At 44.6% G+C, this 19791-nt stretch overlaps 1 protein-coding gene across 1 annotated transcript in view; it reads right to left on the bottom strand.

The window, feature by feature from the left end:
• The window catches only part of RBPMS2 (RNA binding protein, mRNA processing factor 2), a 64311-nt gene extending 45161 nt beyond the window's left edge, over positions 1–19150 (bottom strand). Inside the window, exon 1 of the mRNA XM_082256518.1 lies at positions 19030–19150. Within this exon, the coding sequence (XP_082112644.1) occupies positions 19030–19083 (54 nt within the window). The 5' untranslated portion in view covers positions 19084–19150. The remainder of the gene's footprint in view (positions 1–19029) is intronic.
• Between the last annotated feature and the right edge of the window lie 641 nt (positions 19151–19791).

The raw sequence follows: 19791 nt of genomic DNA, 5'->3' as shown, positions 1-19791 counted from the left end.
CACACGTACAGAGCGTCGGCATACAAACGTTCGTCTTTTCTCCCCGGGATGTCGGTGTCTGTTGAAAAGTGCAAAGACTGCCCAAGAATTTTGTCCGCCGACTACAGCTGACTGCAGAAGTGATGTCATGTAATGGTTAACTTTCCCTGTGTTTTCTTTTCTGAGCATGCCCAGTCTTGCAAATCTGCGGTCTGTCGGCAGAATTCTGTACTGACTGGCGAAAAATCGTCCGTTCTGGTGTCGGCATACAAAAATTTTAATGCTTGCAAGAAAGACTCTTGTCCGCAGAATGTGCGCAGACAGCTGTCGGAGGCACCATACTAACAAGCGTACAATCGGCAGATCTTTCGTCCGCCGACGTTTGTATGCCGACGATCGGTACGTGTGTACGGGCCTTCAGTCACACATGTGCAAGTCATAAGTCTTAACTGTCAAGTCTCAAGCAAGTCCCAAGTTACTGTGGCAAAAAGCAAGCAAGTCCCTGCTAGAAGTCAAGTCACAAATCAAGTCAAAATACTAATCTACCCCAATTTTCACCTTTAAAATCAGTTAAAATAAGTCAGTGGTCAGTAAAGGTTTTATTTTCAACATTAACAAAACTGCTTAATGCTTTTTTCTTGGCATATTAGACACTTTGAATGCCCAAACAACTCAAATCTTTTGTACGGTCATGTTTCAACACTAAAAACAGGTTAAGTATTTCCATTGTCCTAAAAATCAGACCACACTAAGGGGTTTTAAGTGACTGGTGTCAGAAACATAACAGGCACATCCATTTTGCTTTAACACATCGAGAAAATGCAAATATACAACATAAAAAATTAAAGTCATTTCGAGTAATGTCTCAAGTCAGTCAAGTCTCAAGTCATGAATACCGAGTCAAAGTCAAGTCTCAATTTTAGTCAAGCAAGTCTCAAGTCCTCAAACTGGTGACTGGAGTCTGACTCAAGTCATGTGACTGAGTCCCCAACCTCTGCTAGGCACACTTAAATTTATACTGCCAGGAAAAAAAACCTGTAAAAAAAAACGTGCTTTTAGTAGCCTTTTCCATTGGCATTATTGCACGTTTGGACAGGTTGGCTTTTAGCAGCGTTTTTTCTACCTCCATTCAAAATTAATGGTTGCCTAGGAGCCGTCTGATACAGCTTTTAGCCCATTGATTGGAATGGAAGTGGCATTACAAGTTAGATCAGGATGATGAGACTTGTGCTCGGAGAATCTTGAGGGGTAACTCCACACCAAAATGGGGCAAAAATTACTTTATACCAGACCCTTATCCAAGCATGCAGCCCGGCAGGCCAGGAAAGGAGGGGGGGGCGAGCGAGCCCCACGCCAACATCAGGGGGGGTGCTTTGGGGCAGGTCTGGACCCCCACCCATTCACCCCATAAAAAGGCAGTGTATGTAAATAATGACGAGACGTTTTGTGAAGTTTGTTAAAAATCTTCCTCTGGTCTTCTCCCCTCTGACATCTCTGGTCTATGCAGCTTGTTATATAGCCATTAGGGGCATGGCCTCCCAACAACGTCATCTGGAGACCCCGCCCCTTATGTCATATGGCACCCCAAAAGCTATACAACAAGCTTCATAGACTTGAGGGGAGAAGAGCGGAGGAAGACTTAAACGTCTCCAGTCATTTACATACACTGCCTTTTATGGGGTGAATGGGTACAATGTACCCCATTCACATAGGGAGGGGGTCTGGGATCTGGGGGCCCCCTTGTTAGAGACTTCCAGATTCCGATAAACCCCCTGCCCACAGACAACCCCACAACCACCCCCCTGGGTTGTCGGGAAGAGGCCCTTGTTCTCAACATGGGGCCAAGGTGCTTTGGGGTGTATTGAGGGCGTAAACACAGCCATCTGTCATTCTCCCTTAGATCATGACAGAGGCTATGCGATCTACAGGATCGTATGTCTCTGGTTACATCACAAGCCATGCCCCCACAGTTAGAATCACACCCCTAGGGATAGATTTAACCCACTGACCACCAATATGTTAACCTCTTCCCTGCCAGTGTCATTTTTACAGTGACAGCAACAGTGCATATTTATTGCACCGATTACCGTAGTAATGTCACTGGTACTCCCAAAAGTGTCAAAAATGTCAGTCAGGGGGTCCGATCTGTCCGCAAAAAAAAAAAAAAAGTTTGGGGGTTCGAAGTAATTTATCAGAGATCAGCGATGGTGAACCTTGGCACTACATTTCCCATGATGCTCATGCACTCTGCAGTGTAGTTAGACATCATGGGAAATTTCCCCAAACATCTGGGGTGCTGAGGTTCACCACCACTGCCCTAGAGAATAAAATGGCGATCGTAGCGATCTTTTATGTCATTGTATTAGCACCAAAGTATTTCAAACGCAATTTGTTGGGAAACAAAAAAAAAAAAAAAAAAAAAAAAAAAAAAAAAAAAAAAAAAAAAAAAAAAAAAAAAAAAAAAAAAAAACTTGAATTTAAACTAAACCGTAAAGTTAGCCCAATTTTTTGTATGATGTAAAAACTAGGTTATGCTGAGAAATGTAATCTTTATTCCAAGCAAAAAATCGTGATTCATCTTATCCAGAATGGTGCAGCTCTATTGCTTACAAAAGCTCATGTTAAAAAATTGTAAACATTACAAAAAAAGAAATCCCAAGATTAAGCCTGGAAAGAGTCCTTCAGAATGAAAGTGATATTCTACCAGCCAATATACATGTGAAGACCACCACCAGAGAGAAAAGGAGATGTGAAGATCAGGTGCTTTGCTAGGTGGGAAAAAGACTAGGGGCTTCAGCCCGAAGGTAAATTGATAGCCACTCCCACATTTTAAAGCAAGTCCCGCCCAGTGTTGGGGTAGTTACTCAAAAAAATGTAACTAGTTACTTCTGTAAATTGCAATGAGATTACTTTACTAGTTACTGCATTTGAAAAGTAACTTCACTACTTATTACTAGGGATGCACCGAAATGAAATTCTTGGCCGAAGCCGAATAATAATGAAATGCTTGGCCGAAGGCCGAATACCGAACACGGTGTTTCGCATTTTTTCCATTTATTTTGCCAATTTTTAGGGGGCACGCTGATGGGCACATTTTATGTTAGTGGGCATGCTGATGGGCACATTTTATGTTAGGGGGCACTCTGATGGGCAAAACATTTAAATCAGCGTTGCTCTTAACATAAAATATGCCCATTAGCGTGCCCCTTAAAATAAAATATGCTCATCAGAGTGCCCCTTAACATAAAATATGCTCATCAGCATGTCCCTTAGCATAAAATAAGGGGCACGCTGATGGCCACATTTTATGTCAAGGGAGAACTCTGTTGCACATTTTTTTTCTTTTTTTTTTTTTTTTTAAGGGGCACTTTATAGGGCACTCTAATGTAATGAGCATGGCAAGTGGCAACATCATATGGCAGTCTGCACACTAATGCTTGTGCAGCTGCCAGCTACTGTATTCTCCCCCAAATGTGCTCAGCTCCACATCACATACCTGAACTGCAGCCAGAGCCAAAAGCCGCGAACAGGGGGGGGTGGGGCGTGGACCTAGTGTGAAGGAGCCGCAGTCAGGAGCAGGGGGCGGGATGCGCGCGTGACGTCACACCCCCTACTCGCGGCCGGACAGGACACTGGTGGCGTGTGAGAAGGGAGCCGCAATGAGGAAGGTGAGCGGTCAGGGCGGAAGCTGACATTGTTCGGCTCAAAATTATTCGGCCTTTTGACTTATTCGGCCGAACGCCGAAAGTGCTACTTTATTTTCGGCCGAATAATGTTCGGCCGCCGAATATTCGGTGCATCCCTACTTATTACTTTACCTTCCTCTTTCTTAATTGACCGTGTAGAAGAAGATATATGACACCCTTTCTGCATAGAGTTTATTGTATAAACACAGGCTTTGGGAAACATGAGAACAAAACCTGAAAAAAACAGAACAAAACATAAAGTGCAACAAAAAGTCATAGACTTCATCCCTCTCTATTCTTCGAAATAACGATTGTATCGCACGGCTTGGGTAACGCAGGAAAGCGCATTCTTATAGCCTAGGAAAGTAGTGTAGTTACCTCCTATAGCCTAGTAAAGTAGTGTAGTTACCAACATTAGTATTGTAACTAGTTACTTTACTTCGTTACCAAAAAAAGTAATGTAGTTACTGTAATCAGTTACTTTGTAACTAGTTACCGCCAACACTGGTCCCACCCGAGCTCCACCCAATGCCCCCCCCCCCTCACCCACCATAAAAACGTTCTATGAACCCATTATGACACCAAATCTTGGAATAATCAACAATTCGGAGTATTATATAAACCTATATTTAAAACGGCAGTAATCTCATGCAGATTATATATCTCCACACACACATCAAAACACACTGGCAGACTATGGTGTACATTATGAATCTGAATTTCTCAGTCCGCTTCGGCAGTTCTCCGAAGAAAATTATCTCCTCTGGCACCCTGTTTATGAAGTGGAGAACTTCTCCTCTGTCCACCCTGTGAAAACTAAAGTGTTTCCTCTGAGCACGGCTGAGATTCGTGTAGATAAGTGAATGGGCCACCTGTAATCTCGAGAGACATAGTGAGATTACAGTACGAGAAAAATCTCATACTGTAATCTGTTTATTAAGCAGTAATAGATTCTCACTGCTGAGTACATGTGCATTCGACCCCCACTAATGTTAACATACATAAATAGGAGGGGGACATGTTTACAGTGTTGGGAGGGGTCTGATTGAGGAAGGAGGAAGTCAAGAACCTTCCTTCTTCCCACTGAGTTCTCCCCGATTCTGTCTTCTCTCCCTGATTCACCAGCCTGGAGGTGGTGAATCTGGGAGTGTAAATTCTGGCACACATTGCCAGTGATGTGCGGAGATCACAGCTTCATAAACTGCCCATTCCTGTGTCAGTCAATGACAGATTCTTGGTGTGCGGTGAATATGTTCTCCCCTGATCTGTTTCATAAACAGATAATGATCCATGATGAGCTGCGATCAGCAGGATCACTGCTCATCTCAAGTTTCATAAAAACGGACACCTATATAACAGAGCTTATGTGGATGCTATGGAGCCTAGAGACAAGGAGCCCTCAGTGGAGTCTACAAAAGTTTTTTTTTTTTTTTTTAATACAAATATCACCCCAGCTGTATTGCATTCTCCTACTTCCATCTTAACTCTTCCTGGTAGTGCACTGTGCATGATCCACTGCAATTCAAAGATGTAAGCTGGCTTTCCTCCAGGCTCTGCTCCAGGATCACTGTCTCTGCGCCCCGTGCGGGCCTCCCCCGGCTCCAAGCTAAGCCCGCGCTGCTGCATGACTAGGGAGGTGGCCAGGGGGTGAAGTCAATTGTAGGAGCAGAGGAGGAATTTGAAATCTTCCTCTGTTCTGACCGTTGCCCGTGCTCTGCTGCAATCATGTGATGCTGATGTCACTGGTTGCTAGATGCCAAGTGGCATACTAGCAACCAGTGTAGGCAGCAGAGCCAGGCTGAGAACACTGTTCTGACAGATTGCTATACCCGTCAGTTTTCTATACCCCCGGCACGTCATGAAATAGCTGTGCGAGTCATAGTGCACATGCACACAAGACATTTGAGGCGGGACGGAGTTGCCGCCATCAAGTCGACAGGGTATAGCAACCTTTCACAATCGAGTCCTTACAGGGGGCAGGGCCGAATATTTTGCGAGCCGACTTAGAGGAGGCGGGCGGGAGGGTAGAACCGAGGAGGCAGGAAGGAGGTGCGGCCGTGTCATTAATACAGGCCTTCTAGCTATTTAAAAGCAGCTCCTCCTGTTATACATTTAATACATAAGAAATACTACATCTTTTATAACTACTAAAGATAATACCAAATTTAAAAAAGTAGGATTCAAAATTCATTTATATAAATTGAACTAAATATATATATTTTTATTTGATCAGGAGAACAGCCCTCCATTGATATAACTGAGCTAGAGGCATGGCTGCATGATGGGGGGGGGGGGGAAACACTGGTTACATGAACGGCGAGGGACAGGCTGCATGATGGCAGGGACAGGGGACACAAGCTGATTGGGGGGGGGGGGGGAATACACCCCTTGCATGCCAAATGGTCAGTGCCTATTCCTGGGGATTTCACAGCAACTGTAGCATAACGATGGGGGAATTGGTCAGTGGGGCAGAATGAGCGGTTAGAGGAGTGGGGGGCCTGTCATGTTACTATAGGTAGTCATGGTAGGGAAAGTAGAGGGGGCCACAGCTCAGGCCCTGAATGAGTCCAGGGTCCCAAATTTGGCACAGATAGGGGAGATCTTAATTTACCACTCAAAATGTTGGAGTAGCTAGCCTGAAATTCTGGTCAACTTTTTCAGGGGCGTCACAAGGGGGGGGGGGTGACCACTCTGCCTGAGGTGGGAGCCCAAGCTTCCGATCCGCTTCTCTTCATCTATGTGGGCAGGCCGGCATCGCCGCTGCACGGTGTGATGTGAAGGAGAACTGGAGAAGGACTTCTCTCCTCTTGCTCCTCCACCCGTCCTGAGCCTTATGCGGGTGGAGGCAGAGCCAGTCACGGTGACGGCAACGCAGTGTCAGAAAATACCAACCCAACTCAAATAAGAGGGGCGGGTACTGCATCCTGTCAATGATCAGAGAAAAGGATTTTACGGGAAAAAAAAATTTTTTCTCTATCATTCCATTGATTGACGCAGTCTCTGATCTTCATATCATTAGGGAAGTCTCAAAGCAGTGCCATAAAAATGAGTGGGAACCCTGACTAGGAAGATTAAAAAAACTGACATCCTATAGCAGAGAGGGTATACCCCCTGGGACTGCAAGAGGGGTAGCCAGAACTTTTTCTGCCTAGTGCGAGGTGAAAATAGTGCAATTAAACTTAAGATGCCCAGACAGATACAAGGTGCTTCTTTTTTATTTGTGCTGTGAAACATACTGAAGTTACAGACTATCAGATGCAGTGCTTGTCTCAGCAATCAGTTTATTCAGCCTTAGTGTCAGTGTGAATTTGCTATTCCTCCTCCATGCGCAAGGGCCACTCCCCAGACAAGGGGATGAATAGAAGTGAAAAAACCCACACAAAGCATTAACCTCCTGTAAATTGACATACCTGTACGTCGGCTCGGAGAAGTGGTACCGGGGATGATGTCTGCAGCTGCAGGCATCAACCCGGTACTGTTCTTTAGAGCCGACGGTTGGCTTCCAGAAGCCAACAACCGATGCAGCGTGGGAGCCACTCTACCGTTATCCCAGCAAGCAGAAGGGGACATCCACTTTGCCTGGGTCTCCCGTCCCACCATAGACCCGAACAACCAGCCAGCTGGTTAGAGTCTGATCCAACCCGGATTCGGCTTTGATTGGGTCTCCAATGTAGCAACCTGAAGGGACGTCACTTCTGGTTTACTTGGCGGCCAACGGTGCCTAATAAAACAAAAAAAAAAAAAAAAAAACACCACACAGCATTTCTCAATGGCTGCAAGAATGCAGCCAGAGAGAAATTCTGCCATTGTGGCTGTGAAAGCAGCCAGTGTAAACCCCCCACAGTTGGTACCTGGTAACTCCAAGAAGTCTTCCAGGGCAGCACCTGAGAGGGAGGGGGAAGACTGGAGCAGCTTGCGACCAAATATCTGGTCCTGATTGGACAGCTGATTTGATATGGTTGGGCCGCGACTCCACTCAGCCTCAGCAGGGCAAGGTATAGTGCTTGGTAAGCTGTTGAATCGCAAGCTTTATCCATCTGGCTATCTGATGCCGACTTACCTTGGTTCACTCCTTCATGGAGGATGAACAGAGTGGTTGTTTTTTTTCCACTTTAGTTCAATGCAAGTTATCAGGATCTTACATCTGGCTTGTTGTAAGCAACTCATTTCTTGCTATCCATTGCATTTGGAAGGGAAGGAATAACCACCTAAATTCTGTGGAAAGTTGGATACTTGTAGGAGGGCTGGGTCTGGTGTGAGAATAATTTTGTCTGAATTAAACAGTAAAGGTTTTATCATGGAAAGGGCCTGAATGTCCCTTACTCTTCTTGCCGATACCAGTGCCACTAGGAGTACCATTTTTAGGGTAAAGTATTTGTCTGAACTTTCCTCCAGTGGCTCAAAGGGTGCCAAAAGGAATCCTTTGGGTACCGTAGAGAGGTCCCATGTTGGGAGTTCTGCCTAACTTCATAGGTGTGGCTTTCCTTATGCTCAGAAGATTCTCTCTCTCATTGTCTGTCTTCCACCAGCCTATTATCCAAGTGAGAAGATAACACTAACCTGTAAAAAAAATTGCTGGAATAGCCCCGGGATCTCCGTTGTTGTACCAGAAGACAAAAAAACGTTTTGCTTATTTTCATAGATACCATATCAAGGAAAAACCAGAGACCATCATTGTTTTTTGTAACAGAAGGCTTGAGGATAAATTCTCCCTTGCATAGTTTGTTGTGTCCAGTACTTTTTTGGACCCGTCTTATCAAATCTTCTGGACTGGCAAAGGTGTTTTTCCTGGCTCTGGTTTGAAAAAAAAAAAAAAAAAAAAAAAAAAAAAAAAAAAAACCTTGTTTCTGGCTGTGAATCTGTCCAATACTGTTAGCAAGTCGAGTCCGAACAGTAAATCGCCTGTAAAGGAGATGCCGCAACATCTGTAGAGGTGATGTCCCCTTCCCATGACTTCAGCCACAGGCCTTTTAGCTGAATTAGGTCAGTGGTCCTGCCCGCTATCCTTAGTTTCTGCCAGGAAAGCTGCCACATTAGAGTGGGTATGCTTTTTACCAGTTCCTCCTTGGGGGTATTGCTTCTAGTAGCTCTTGCAGCTGCATCAGCCAGACTAACAAGGTCCTGGCTGTGCAGGCGGAAGCTATGGCTGGATTTAGAGTCACAGTTGTGCCTCCATCTTTTTATCCATGGGATCACAGAGTTGTGGAGTCCTCGAAAGCTAAATCAGCCTCGTTTGCGACTGGCACTTCGCCCAGGGTTTAGTATCCTCCTCTGAACGGATATCCATGTTTGATCGCAGCTGGGGGTATAAAGTTTTCCTGCTCTTCCCATTCTCTTGACCATGTTTTATACATTTTAGTGTAGTGAAAGCTCTGCGATTCTTTGCTCCGATACCCAGTATCTGCTATGGCACTAATAATCCACATCCTCTGAGGGGGAAGGGGGGTTGAGAGCTTGCCCTCTGATGCTGGATCCTTGTCATCTGACTCAGAATAGGCCACATTTGGATTCTGATTCAGAGTCATCTGCACCAGATCCCTGCTCTGCTTGGTCCACCTCATCCCCACTGCACAAAGGAATGGGTGCCTTGCTAGTAAATGGGAGTGCTGGCCTGACTGGAGCTTTCAGTTTCTATGGCTGTACCAAATCATGCTTTTAATTTTTTTTTTTTTAAAGAACACCACATATCCTTAGTAACCCACTGCGACTCTTTGGCTACCATTTTATTGATGCATTTCTTCCACTCGAGGAAACCTGTGACTGCAAGCCTTACTACTGGTCTTTACCTTCTCTTCTGGGGTCTGTCTAAACAAGCACAAGGGACCCAGTGAGGCAGGCAGTTGCCATAAACAGTAAAAAAAATAAAAAACTATTTGTTGGTGAGGTAAACCTCCCAAGTGCTGTGGCTTACCTTGGAGCTGTCCTGTCCAGCAGGATCTGCAGGGCGGGATGGCATCAGACATGGTCAGTCTCAGAAAAGGAACCACGTACATCAGGACTGATTTTTTTTTTTTATTATATGTACCATAGTATGCAGACTCCAATGTCACACAGACCAACATACTGATGGAGGCATTTTTACTTACTAAATTTAGAATACATTTTAACCCAACAACTTACAAAATTATAACATGTTTTAAACATTCAGTATTTCTCATTTATAGCAAAATAAAAAAAAACCCAGAGTAAAGTGAAGTATCACCTTTACAGAAAATTTAAGACAGGTGTATCGTCCTGCACTCCCCAACCTAATGTGTCCCTCACTTCCAACTTGTGTCTGATGGCTGCAACAAAATTGTGTTCCCACAACTGCAAAAAAAAAAAAAAAAAAAAAATGTTGGCTGCACCTATCCGTGTGCAATCCAATTAGTGTTAAACCATAACAGCTATCCTTCAGTGGCAAACTCGTCTACAATAAAATAAAACCAATGTGACAGTCCCAAATGACGATAATTAGTGCAATTTTTAGACTTTTCCACGTCTAAAATAGTCTTCCCTGTTGTGGTTAGTTCCAGGCTCCTCAGCTGTTCAATCTCCTTCCACTCACTGAGCTGGCTTTGTCTGGACTCCCTTTCCTCCACGTCCTCATAAGACACTCCCATTGTGTAGTATAAAGGTTCACATTTATTGCAGAATATCCACCCATTTAAACTTTAGACCTTATGCCAAAAAAAAAAAAAAAAAAAAAAAAAATGCATGCACTACGGGGCAGCAGCTCCCATATGTTCCACAAAGTCCTCTGTCACCCAACTCCTCCCATGTGTATTGTCACAATCATGTGACTTCCTCAGGGAATCCCTGATTCTGAGGAAGTCACATGATTGTGACAATACGCATGGGATAAGTTGGGTGACAAAGGACTGGAACACACAAGAGTTGCTGCCCCCTCGGATGATTTTTTTTTTTTTTTTTAAATTGCACTATTCCAAGTTTTAATGCAAGTGATATTCAATAAATGTGGATCCTTTGCTATGCTACACAATGGGAGTGTTATCTTATAGGGAGGGGACGTGGAGGAAAGAAGTCCAGACAGCCAGCTCAGTAAGGAGAGGTGAAGAAGATTTGAGTAGCCTGGAATTATCCCCAGCAGGGGAAGGCGATTTTAGACCTGGAAACAGGCCTAAACTGGAGGTGGATGCAGTGGGGAGAGTCACTTCACAATTATATATTACCTGAAATCCACAAGGGTGAAGGTGAGAAAACTGCGGGATATGAAAAGCAAGGGAAATAAATTTCAAAGAAGAAAAGCACTAATAATTGAATTATGACCATGTAGCCCATTCCCCCTTTCTACTAATTGAATTATAGTCATTTGGGACAGTCACATTGGTTTCATTTTACACAAGAAAGGGTCATTAATAGCAGTATTGTGGTTGAAAGGAAGGTTTTTGGTAAAAAAACAAACACATTAAATGGATTGCATACGGATAGGTGGTCAACATTTTTGATTTTAGAAAATCTAAGGTGACCTTACACTGGATCCCCTCCCCCATCCCTCCAGTAATATTGTCCCATGGCCCTGCTCTGTCAGGGAACACCACTTACTAGGCATTCAAAATCCTCCTGGCTTTTTTCTCCTGACAGCTGACAGGACAGGCTAGATGGTCAATGTCATCCATGTGATTCTGCTGACCAATTAGAGTGCCTCTTGTCCTTAAGATAAGATAATTGTGGATATTTCAAATCCCTGGACTGGCAAAGCATTGTTCTAATCCAGAACAGTAGGATTGCTGGACTGTGGGATCGAGGGGGGGGGGGGTAAAGGTGAACGTGCACATAAAATAAAATCTTAGTGTTGCATAAGTAATTGTCAAAGGGACATCACTGAGCTTAAAATGGCCAGGACAGGAAGTGTCTGGAATTGATATAGTCAAACAGTGAGCTGCATTTTAGATTGCCTTTTAGGTGTCCGGTGTTTGCAAGAGGCCTTAAAGTGGCTTGCACAAAAAAGGTAAAAACATTCAGTGTGCAACCCCCTAATACTTAGCTGAGCCATCTCAATCCAGCAATGGGCACAGGATACCCGTCTAGGCTGGGATTCCCTCATTGGCTGAGACAAGCAGTGTCATTGGCTCAGTCCTGTCAATCATAGCCAGTGAGCCAATGAGGGGAGAGCAGGGTTGGGTCAAGCTGCAGCTGTCATATGACAGAGCTGGGCTCAGGAGCAAGCATGCTGCTTGCTTCTGGGGGGCACCGGTCAAGAGGGAGGAGGATTGGGGCTGCTCTGTGCCAAAGACATGAACCTTTAGGCCCTTTTACACCAGCAGGCTGATGGGTCTGATCAGACCACCCATTGTTCTTTATGGAGTGGCAGATGTCAGCATCTGATCTGGTCTGCTAAAGACCACGGATGGGGATACATTTGTCGGACGACAGTCAGATGGAAACAGGCAGTCAGTTTCCATGCGACCATCCTTTAAAGATCAGCAGGACCTGTCATCTGCCTGTTCCAGCAGAGATATACCCGCTCTGCTTGACTGATCCTGCAGAGTCTAAAAAGGGGCTTAATAATTATGTTTAATCTGTTTTTATTGAAATTTAAAAAGTGTATAGAACATACGGAGATATCCAAAAGGAAATAGTCAGAAACAAATCATGATCAGTAACAAAAATACTAACATATATGTCAGGTATTGGACATAACTCTCGAATGACATAGGGTCCTGTGCGTTTCTTATATGCAGGCGACCAAGGAGGCCTTATGTCACTTTAAGAAAAGTAAGCAAGCCTCAGACTGAGCTACTATGATTGTGCCAAGATGGCATAGCTTTTCCAGCCGAGTGACCACCAGTCAAAGAAAAAAAAAAAAAAAAAAGATCTTTCAGGTCACTACCTTGTACCTTAATATACTTTCATTTAATCTCATAATCAAATTTAAACTCACTGACTAGTATAGGACAAAAAAAAAAAAAAAAAAAAAAAAAAGTGGCCATGCAATAGAATTGAAAGCCAGAAACAAAGAACCAATAGTGTGAGGGCCGTTTTAAACAGTGCCCATTAGGTTGCATTTTAAACTGCAAGTGTAAGGTAAAAGGGTACATTTGAAAATAATTTTTCTGCTATGAGCCTGGTCCACACCGTGCATAAAAATGAGGCTCAAAATGAACAACCCCAATGCCATGTACTGACCACCTAAAGGGAAAGGCAGCCAAAAAAGAAAGGAGATTCATCACATGGTGACAAAACCACCCTGGTTAGTCAGTGTCATCTGGTGATTGGATGGTATGGGTGTTTTACCTAGACAATTATTCTAGAAAGGGCTACAGGCACCTGGAAGGCTATCCAGATTAGACAAGAAATTGCAATTACACACTTTGATGCAAGCACTTAGGCCCCTTTCACACTGTACGTTGGATGGACTCCCATTTATCTCAGTGGGGGGATTGATCCGCCGATCCCCCGCTGAGCAGGAGAATGTCAGCTGTTCTCCGCACTGTGTGCAGGGACACAGCTGTCAGAGCTCCATACATCTCTATGGGGGAATCGGATGGGAACAGACCGTGGGTCCGTTCCGATCCGCTGGACGGATGGAAAATAGGGTTTCCATCCGTTCAGATTTGACAGGTCGGATTTCAGCAGACATGTCTCCCCTGACATGCGATGCCCCATAGAGATGCATGAGGTGACCGTTCAGATCCACAAAAAAAAAGAAAAAAAAAAAAAAAAAAAAACTGACAGGCGAATCTGAACGGCCCGCCTGTGTGAAAGGGGCCTGAAGGATTTCTCCCATTCAGGAGGTGCAAGGTTCAGGCAACATTCATCATAAAAGCAATATGTACAGATGAAAGAAAAACCCCACACGCAAAAACCACCCATTAAAAGAACAGGTCACTTCCATTAAAAATTTTAATTTTTTCCCCCCCTATCAAATGAAGACTGAGAATTGTTACTGCCAAGTATTGATAACACAATGGAAACGCAAAACCGATGTCAGCTGCAAAAAGTCTATGGGTTAGCTGGTTAAGCTTACCCAGTTAAAACTGGGGTTGATTTACTAAAACTGGAGTGCAAAATCTGGTGCAGCTCTGCCTAGAAACCAATCAGATTCCAGGTTGTCAAAGCTTAAGGCCCCTTTCACACTATCCGCCGGATTCTGTTCTCAGCAGGGGGGGGGGGGGGTTCGGGAAGAAAAAAAAAAAAAAAAAAAAAAAGAGCCGCCGATCCCCCGCTGAGCAGCAGGAGGACAGCTGCGTCTATGCACTGTGTGCGGAGACACAGCTGTCAGTTCCCCATGCACTCTATAGGGGAAAACGGATGGGAACGGACCGTCGGTCCGTTCTCATCCGATCCCATCCACTTGACGGATGGAAAATAGGGTTTCCATCTGTCCAGATTTGACGGATCGGATGTCAGCGGACATGTCTCCCCTGACATCCGATCCCCCATAGAGATGCATGGGGGGGACCGTTCAGATCCCCTCCCCCCCCAAAAAAAACAAAAAACAGACAGGCGGATCTGAATGGTCCGCCTGTGTGAAAGGGGCCTAAAGGAGAAATACAGAGTTAGTTCTGCACTCCTGTGATGTTTTCACAGCAGACACCAGCTGAAGCCCACTGACATCACACAGCCGGTCCAGGCAAGATTGCAACAATGAAGTTGGGATCCGCCCACAGCCTGGCCCAGCCTGAGCTGGCTGTTCCCACCCACTCCACAGCACAACGCTCCAGTGAGCATGGGGGCAGAACAGAGAGCTGCTGGCTTGGACCAATGCTACATCCACCCAAGAGGGGGAAAAAAAAAAACCCCAGTGTATAGGCAGCTTTTGCATATCACCCATGTCTGGTGTTACAGCCAACATTTGTTTACTAATGGGACCACCCCATGAAACTCCTGTGGGGTTGATTTACTAAAAACGGGTGCAGCTGTGCATTGAAAGCAGCTTCTAACTTCAGCTTGTTCAATTAAAAGATGTGGTTAGATTAGTAGGGCCAAATTGACAATACATTTTCAAACAGCGATGAGAAAATTTGAAGCAGTAACATTTAACAGTGCATGTTGTCAAAATTGTGAAGTACTTCCAAATGACATTTGTCAAGTTAACATAAGAATTGTACAAAATGTCCATTCGAAGATCTACTTGTGTACAGCAAGCTTAAATGGAAAGATTTACTGATCTTGCTGTTCATTGAAAAAGGGATTAGGGTAAAATGTGATCACATGATGAACCTAGGGTTGATTTACAGCCAGTTTTAGCATATTACCCATGTCTGGGGTTGTAGGTAACATGCATTACTTGGACCACCTCATGAAAGACAGGGCTTGATTTGCTAAGACTGGAGTGCAAAGTCTGGTGCAGCTATGCATGGTAGCCAATCTGCTTTGAACTTCTGCTTGCTTAATTAAGCTTTTGCAATAAAAAACATGGAAGCTGATTGGTTTCTATGCAGAGTGGCACCAGATTTTACATTCTCCAGTTTTAGTAAATCAAACCCACAGAATGCACACTAAACTGTAAACTCATGAAAGTATCCACCAAGTACAGTCATTGCAAGAGATATGGGAGCTAGTGTTGAGGAAAAGGTTCAATTGCTGTTTAAAGAATGTTTAGAACATGTGAAAAGGGAATAGGTTAAGAAAATAAATAAACCCAGTTGTGTTTCAAGTGCACAAAAAAAAATAAATAAAACCCCACACCTCTATTATTGCAACATATTGAAGAGTTGGACCGTGCTTTGAGGCACCTTCAACCAGACACCAAAACAAAAACCTCCTATAGGATGGACCTGGTAATAAGTCAAACCAATTGGTCCTCCATAATGATGAAACAGATCCAGCTAGACAAGAATTTTGCGGCAATGATGAATTTGCTAGTCAAGTCCATAGAAGACAGCTCCGAATCCTGTTTACATCCGCAGTGACAGCCGAGGAACTGCAGGTGCTCAACAGGAACACATTTATTAAAAACAGAGAGAAGTTTCTTATAACAGCACAACAAAGGCACATGGAAAAAAATAGGATACAAACAGTGTAAACACCAACACATGGCAACTGTCACTTGGAGTAACTGAAGAAACCCTTAGGCCCCTTTCTGAACAGGTCGGCCTGTCAGTTTCAGGGGGACCGGATGCTCCATGCACCCCTATGGAGCAGCAGATGTCAGCACTGACATTTCTGTCTGCTATGCGATCCATGAAATCCATATGGATGGTAACCCCATTTTCCATCAGTGAGCTGACACAGACCTGTCATCTGCCTGCTCAGCGGATTGATCCCTCATTGAGCAAAACTGAGCCAACCGGGTGGAAAGCCCATATGAAAAGGACCCTTACGGGAAATTGAATGATTCCATAATTTAAAGATATGCACATTTTTCTGTGCACCAAATTATTGCCGTTACCCGAGTACTGTGTGTTCTTGTGCCAGATCACTTTAGGGCCGAGTTAACACTAATCCGGGATTCCCTGCCTCCAATTTGCATGACAGGAGAGAGTGACTGGCTCCAAATTGAGCCGCTTCACACAGATCTGTTTTGCCGCATGCCATTTTGCAGAAGGGTCCTGTGCATCTCTTTGGCATAGTTTCAGGCAAAAAATTCTGACCCGATTCACCCCTGAAACAGAACAGGGATGCACTGGACCCCATGCTGTGAGCCGCTCTGCAGCATGTGAACCCAGCCTAAAGGGTCATTGCGCATTTTACAACAGGGCAGATGTACTAAAACTGGAGTGCAAAATTTGGTGAAACTGCATGGTGCCAGCTTCTAACTTTAGCTTGTTCAAACAAGCCTTCAGAATAAAAAAAAAAAAAAAAAAAAAAAAAAAAAAAAAAAAAAAAAAAAAGAAGCCGATTGTGCAGAGCTGCACCAGATTTTGAAATTCCAATTTTAGTAAGTCAACCCTGGTGTCTATACAATCTGCTTTAGATGTAGCAAAGCTATGAAGACCCAATTGTTTGTTAACCAATTAGGCAGGGCTTTCCAACAGTGCAGTGCCTTGCAGATCTGCCACTTAACACATAAGGCAGGCCAAAGATAATTTTCCACCCACAGTGGAAAGAAAATTTGCGCAATTCTCCCAACGTAGTCATTGTTAACGGAGGAATCCCTCCTACAGCGCTACTGCGTCCTGCCAGCAAGGGATGCTATAGCCAGTAGCACTGTTTGGGAAAAACCTAACAGGCTGGTCGTACGTATATCAGTTGCTAGATAAACACGTGTACAACCAGAGTGACCCTAAATGGAGCAAAAAAAAAAAAAAAGTTCAGCTTTACAGTGAGATTGTACAATTCTCTTTAGATTAGCCAAAGATCGACCAATACTAGTTTAAAAACCCAATTATCTGGAACACAACTGATTGGATAGTTCAGGTAGGACTCAAATTATATTTTGGTAAACCTAAAAGATGATTGTATGAAGACACCAAGGCTGGGTTCACACTGGGGCGGATCCAAAGTCGCCCGACTCTGAAGCCACCCCGTGCAGTGTGGCTTGCAAAAAACTTCTCTAATAGAAGCCAATGCAAGTCACCACCAAAGTAATGCAGGAACCTTTTTCTAAGTCAGAGCGACTTGAGTTGCTCCGATCAGAACGGTTCCATTGCACTGAATGGAACGTGACTTGTCAGGCGGCTAAAACGCCCCAGTGTGAACCGGGACTAAAGCTCACCCCACGTTACAATCCTTTAGATTTACAGCTGCTATGTAGTGCAAAGGCCTGCCTGGCTACAGTTTAAGTGGATAGATTAGATAGGTCTTCATATTACAAAGTTGATAAATCTAAAGTTAAATTGTACAATTTCCTTAAGGATGCATTCACACTTGAGCGTAGCGTTGACATCAAAAACACTGGTAATCAGCCCAAAAAGAAGCTCATGTACTTTTTTCAGCTACAGGCGTTTTGCAAAACATTAAGATGCGAACAGGGGCCATTTAAATGAATGGCGTTTTGGACCTTTTTTTAGCGCTTTTGGAGCTGAAAAACACTCAAACACCCAGGTGTGAATGGAGCCTTAGGGCTCATGCACACGGGACATTTAAACATCAGCGCTGCTGGCAGGAAAAAGCACTTTGCAGTGTTTGTTTACAGTAAAAGCGCTCCCTAGAATTTAAAAATACTAAACACCAAAACATGGCTAAAAGCTTGTTACAGCCTCTGCTCCTGGACGCCATGGCAGATTTTACTGTCCCTAAACAGTTACACTTCCGAACTCCTCTGAAAGTTTGCGTGCATGGACACAAGTTTACATGGAGGAGAAAGATATCCTGCGTGCATAGGCATTTGAGTTACCAAAACAATGTACCAGGATACCCGTCAACAATCTGTTTAGTTTGGATCATGCTGGCAGGTCCTCACACTATGTAGTTGATGGTACATGTTACAGCCAAGACAGTGTTCTTTATCAGCCATTCATTCCCAATTCCTCAAAAAGCGCAGCGCATCAGGGGTGTGAAGCCACACAAAGTAGAAAAATGTGCGTGTGCGTGTGTGTGGTGGGGGGGCACACACACACACAACAGTCAGGGATGCAGGTACAGCAGCCCATTTAAACAACTAGGCTGCCACAAACCACACCACCAGCACAGGTGTGACCCTAAACTTAAGTTGTACAATCAGATTGTATAATACATGACCAAACACTATACAACCTAATTGTGCAATTTTATGCTCAACCATTGTGAGAACTATGTATGTAAATAATCTTGTCATTATATAGCTCTGGTAAAGAAGATCATAGAGATCACCACAGATTTAAAGTGTTATGTGCTGATTCCTAGGATCTTCCTTTGAGGACTGGCATCAGTACCCAGAGTTGAAGTTTATACATGGTGACCACCATGGTGTGGTTATTGTAGGGAGGGTGACCGGTCGGTGAGGGAGGTGTATGGCTGCGCTATCATATAAAGCCAGATTGTAGGTGGGTGAGGAAGGTGTGAGGGAAGTGTATGGGCACACAGCACTCCATTATCTAAAGTCAGACTGTAGGAAGACACTAAGGCTACATTCACACCTGAGCGTAGCATTTTCACCACAATTTTTACAGGCATTTTTTGTGCAGGCATTTATAGATTGAATAGAAACCAATGGAAAACTCCTGTAATCTGCCCAAAAAGAAGCTCATGTACTTTTTTGAGCACTGGGCATTTTGCTCACAGCGTCAAAACGCTCAGATGTGAACAGGGGCCATTGAAATGAATAGGATTTGTGTTGTTGGGCGTTTTGAGAGCTGATCCTAGAGCAGAAAAACTCCCCAAAAAGCCTACATGTGAACGGAGCATTTGGGGAATAACACTGGGGGGGATGGGTACAGAAGTTACTTTTTTCTGTATAACAAAATAAGAATACAAAGTAAAGGTGAAAGCTGAGCCCAGTACTAGGAGGACTCCCCTGTCAGGGTGGAGGTCTCTGGGCACAGGAGCTGACACTCACCTCTTCTTCCAGGTTATTATTATTGTGCTCGCTGTCCGTCTTCAGGGTGGTCATGGTGTAAATACCAATGTCCTCAGCAGAGTCCACGGTGGCGGGTGTTAGCTCCTCTGGCGGTAGGGAAAGTGTCTCCTCGTCCCCGGTGCGGGATGGAGCGGTGAGCGGTGCAGTCTGTGCGGGTGAGGTGGAGAGGGGTCTGTGAGTGCTGAGGGGGGAGAGTGCAGAAGAGGCGGGCGGGAGGACGGAGCTTTATACCGGCCGGACCTTCTGAGGGTAACTCTTCATTGGAGGGGAGGAGGGGGAGTTCATCAATTAAACTTCGGGAGGAGGGGCGGGGCCGAGTCCTGTGATGGATCAGCTGGGTGTCCTCCTCCACGGGAGAATCATCAGCCAATCACAGCGCGTCCTCCGCCGACCAGCTGATCCAACATTCTCACTACAAATACAACAAACTTCCAAAACTTCAACTCCGAGCAACCGAGATCTGAGTGATACAAGGAACTGCATAGTGCGACACTGCACTGACAGAGACATCCCAACACTGCACTGACAGAGACATTCCAACACTGCACTGACAGATCCCAGCACTGCACTGACAGAGACATCCCAACACTGCACTGACAGAGACATCCCAACACTGCACTGACAGAGACATCCCAACACTGCACTGACAGACACATCCCAACACTGCACTGACAGATCCCAACACTGCACTGACAGAGACATCCCAACACTGCACTGACAGAGACATCCCAACACTGCACT

Source organism: Pelophylax lessonae (genome assembly GCF_965119305.1).
Source record: "Pelophylax lessonae genome assembly, chromosome: 4".
Taxonomy (NCBI): domain Eukaryota; kingdom Metazoa; phylum Chordata; class Amphibia; order Anura; family Ranidae; genus Pelophylax; species Pelophylax lessonae.
Note: the sequence above shows the minus strand (reverse complement) of the source record. Positions and strands in the feature narration are given on the sequence as shown.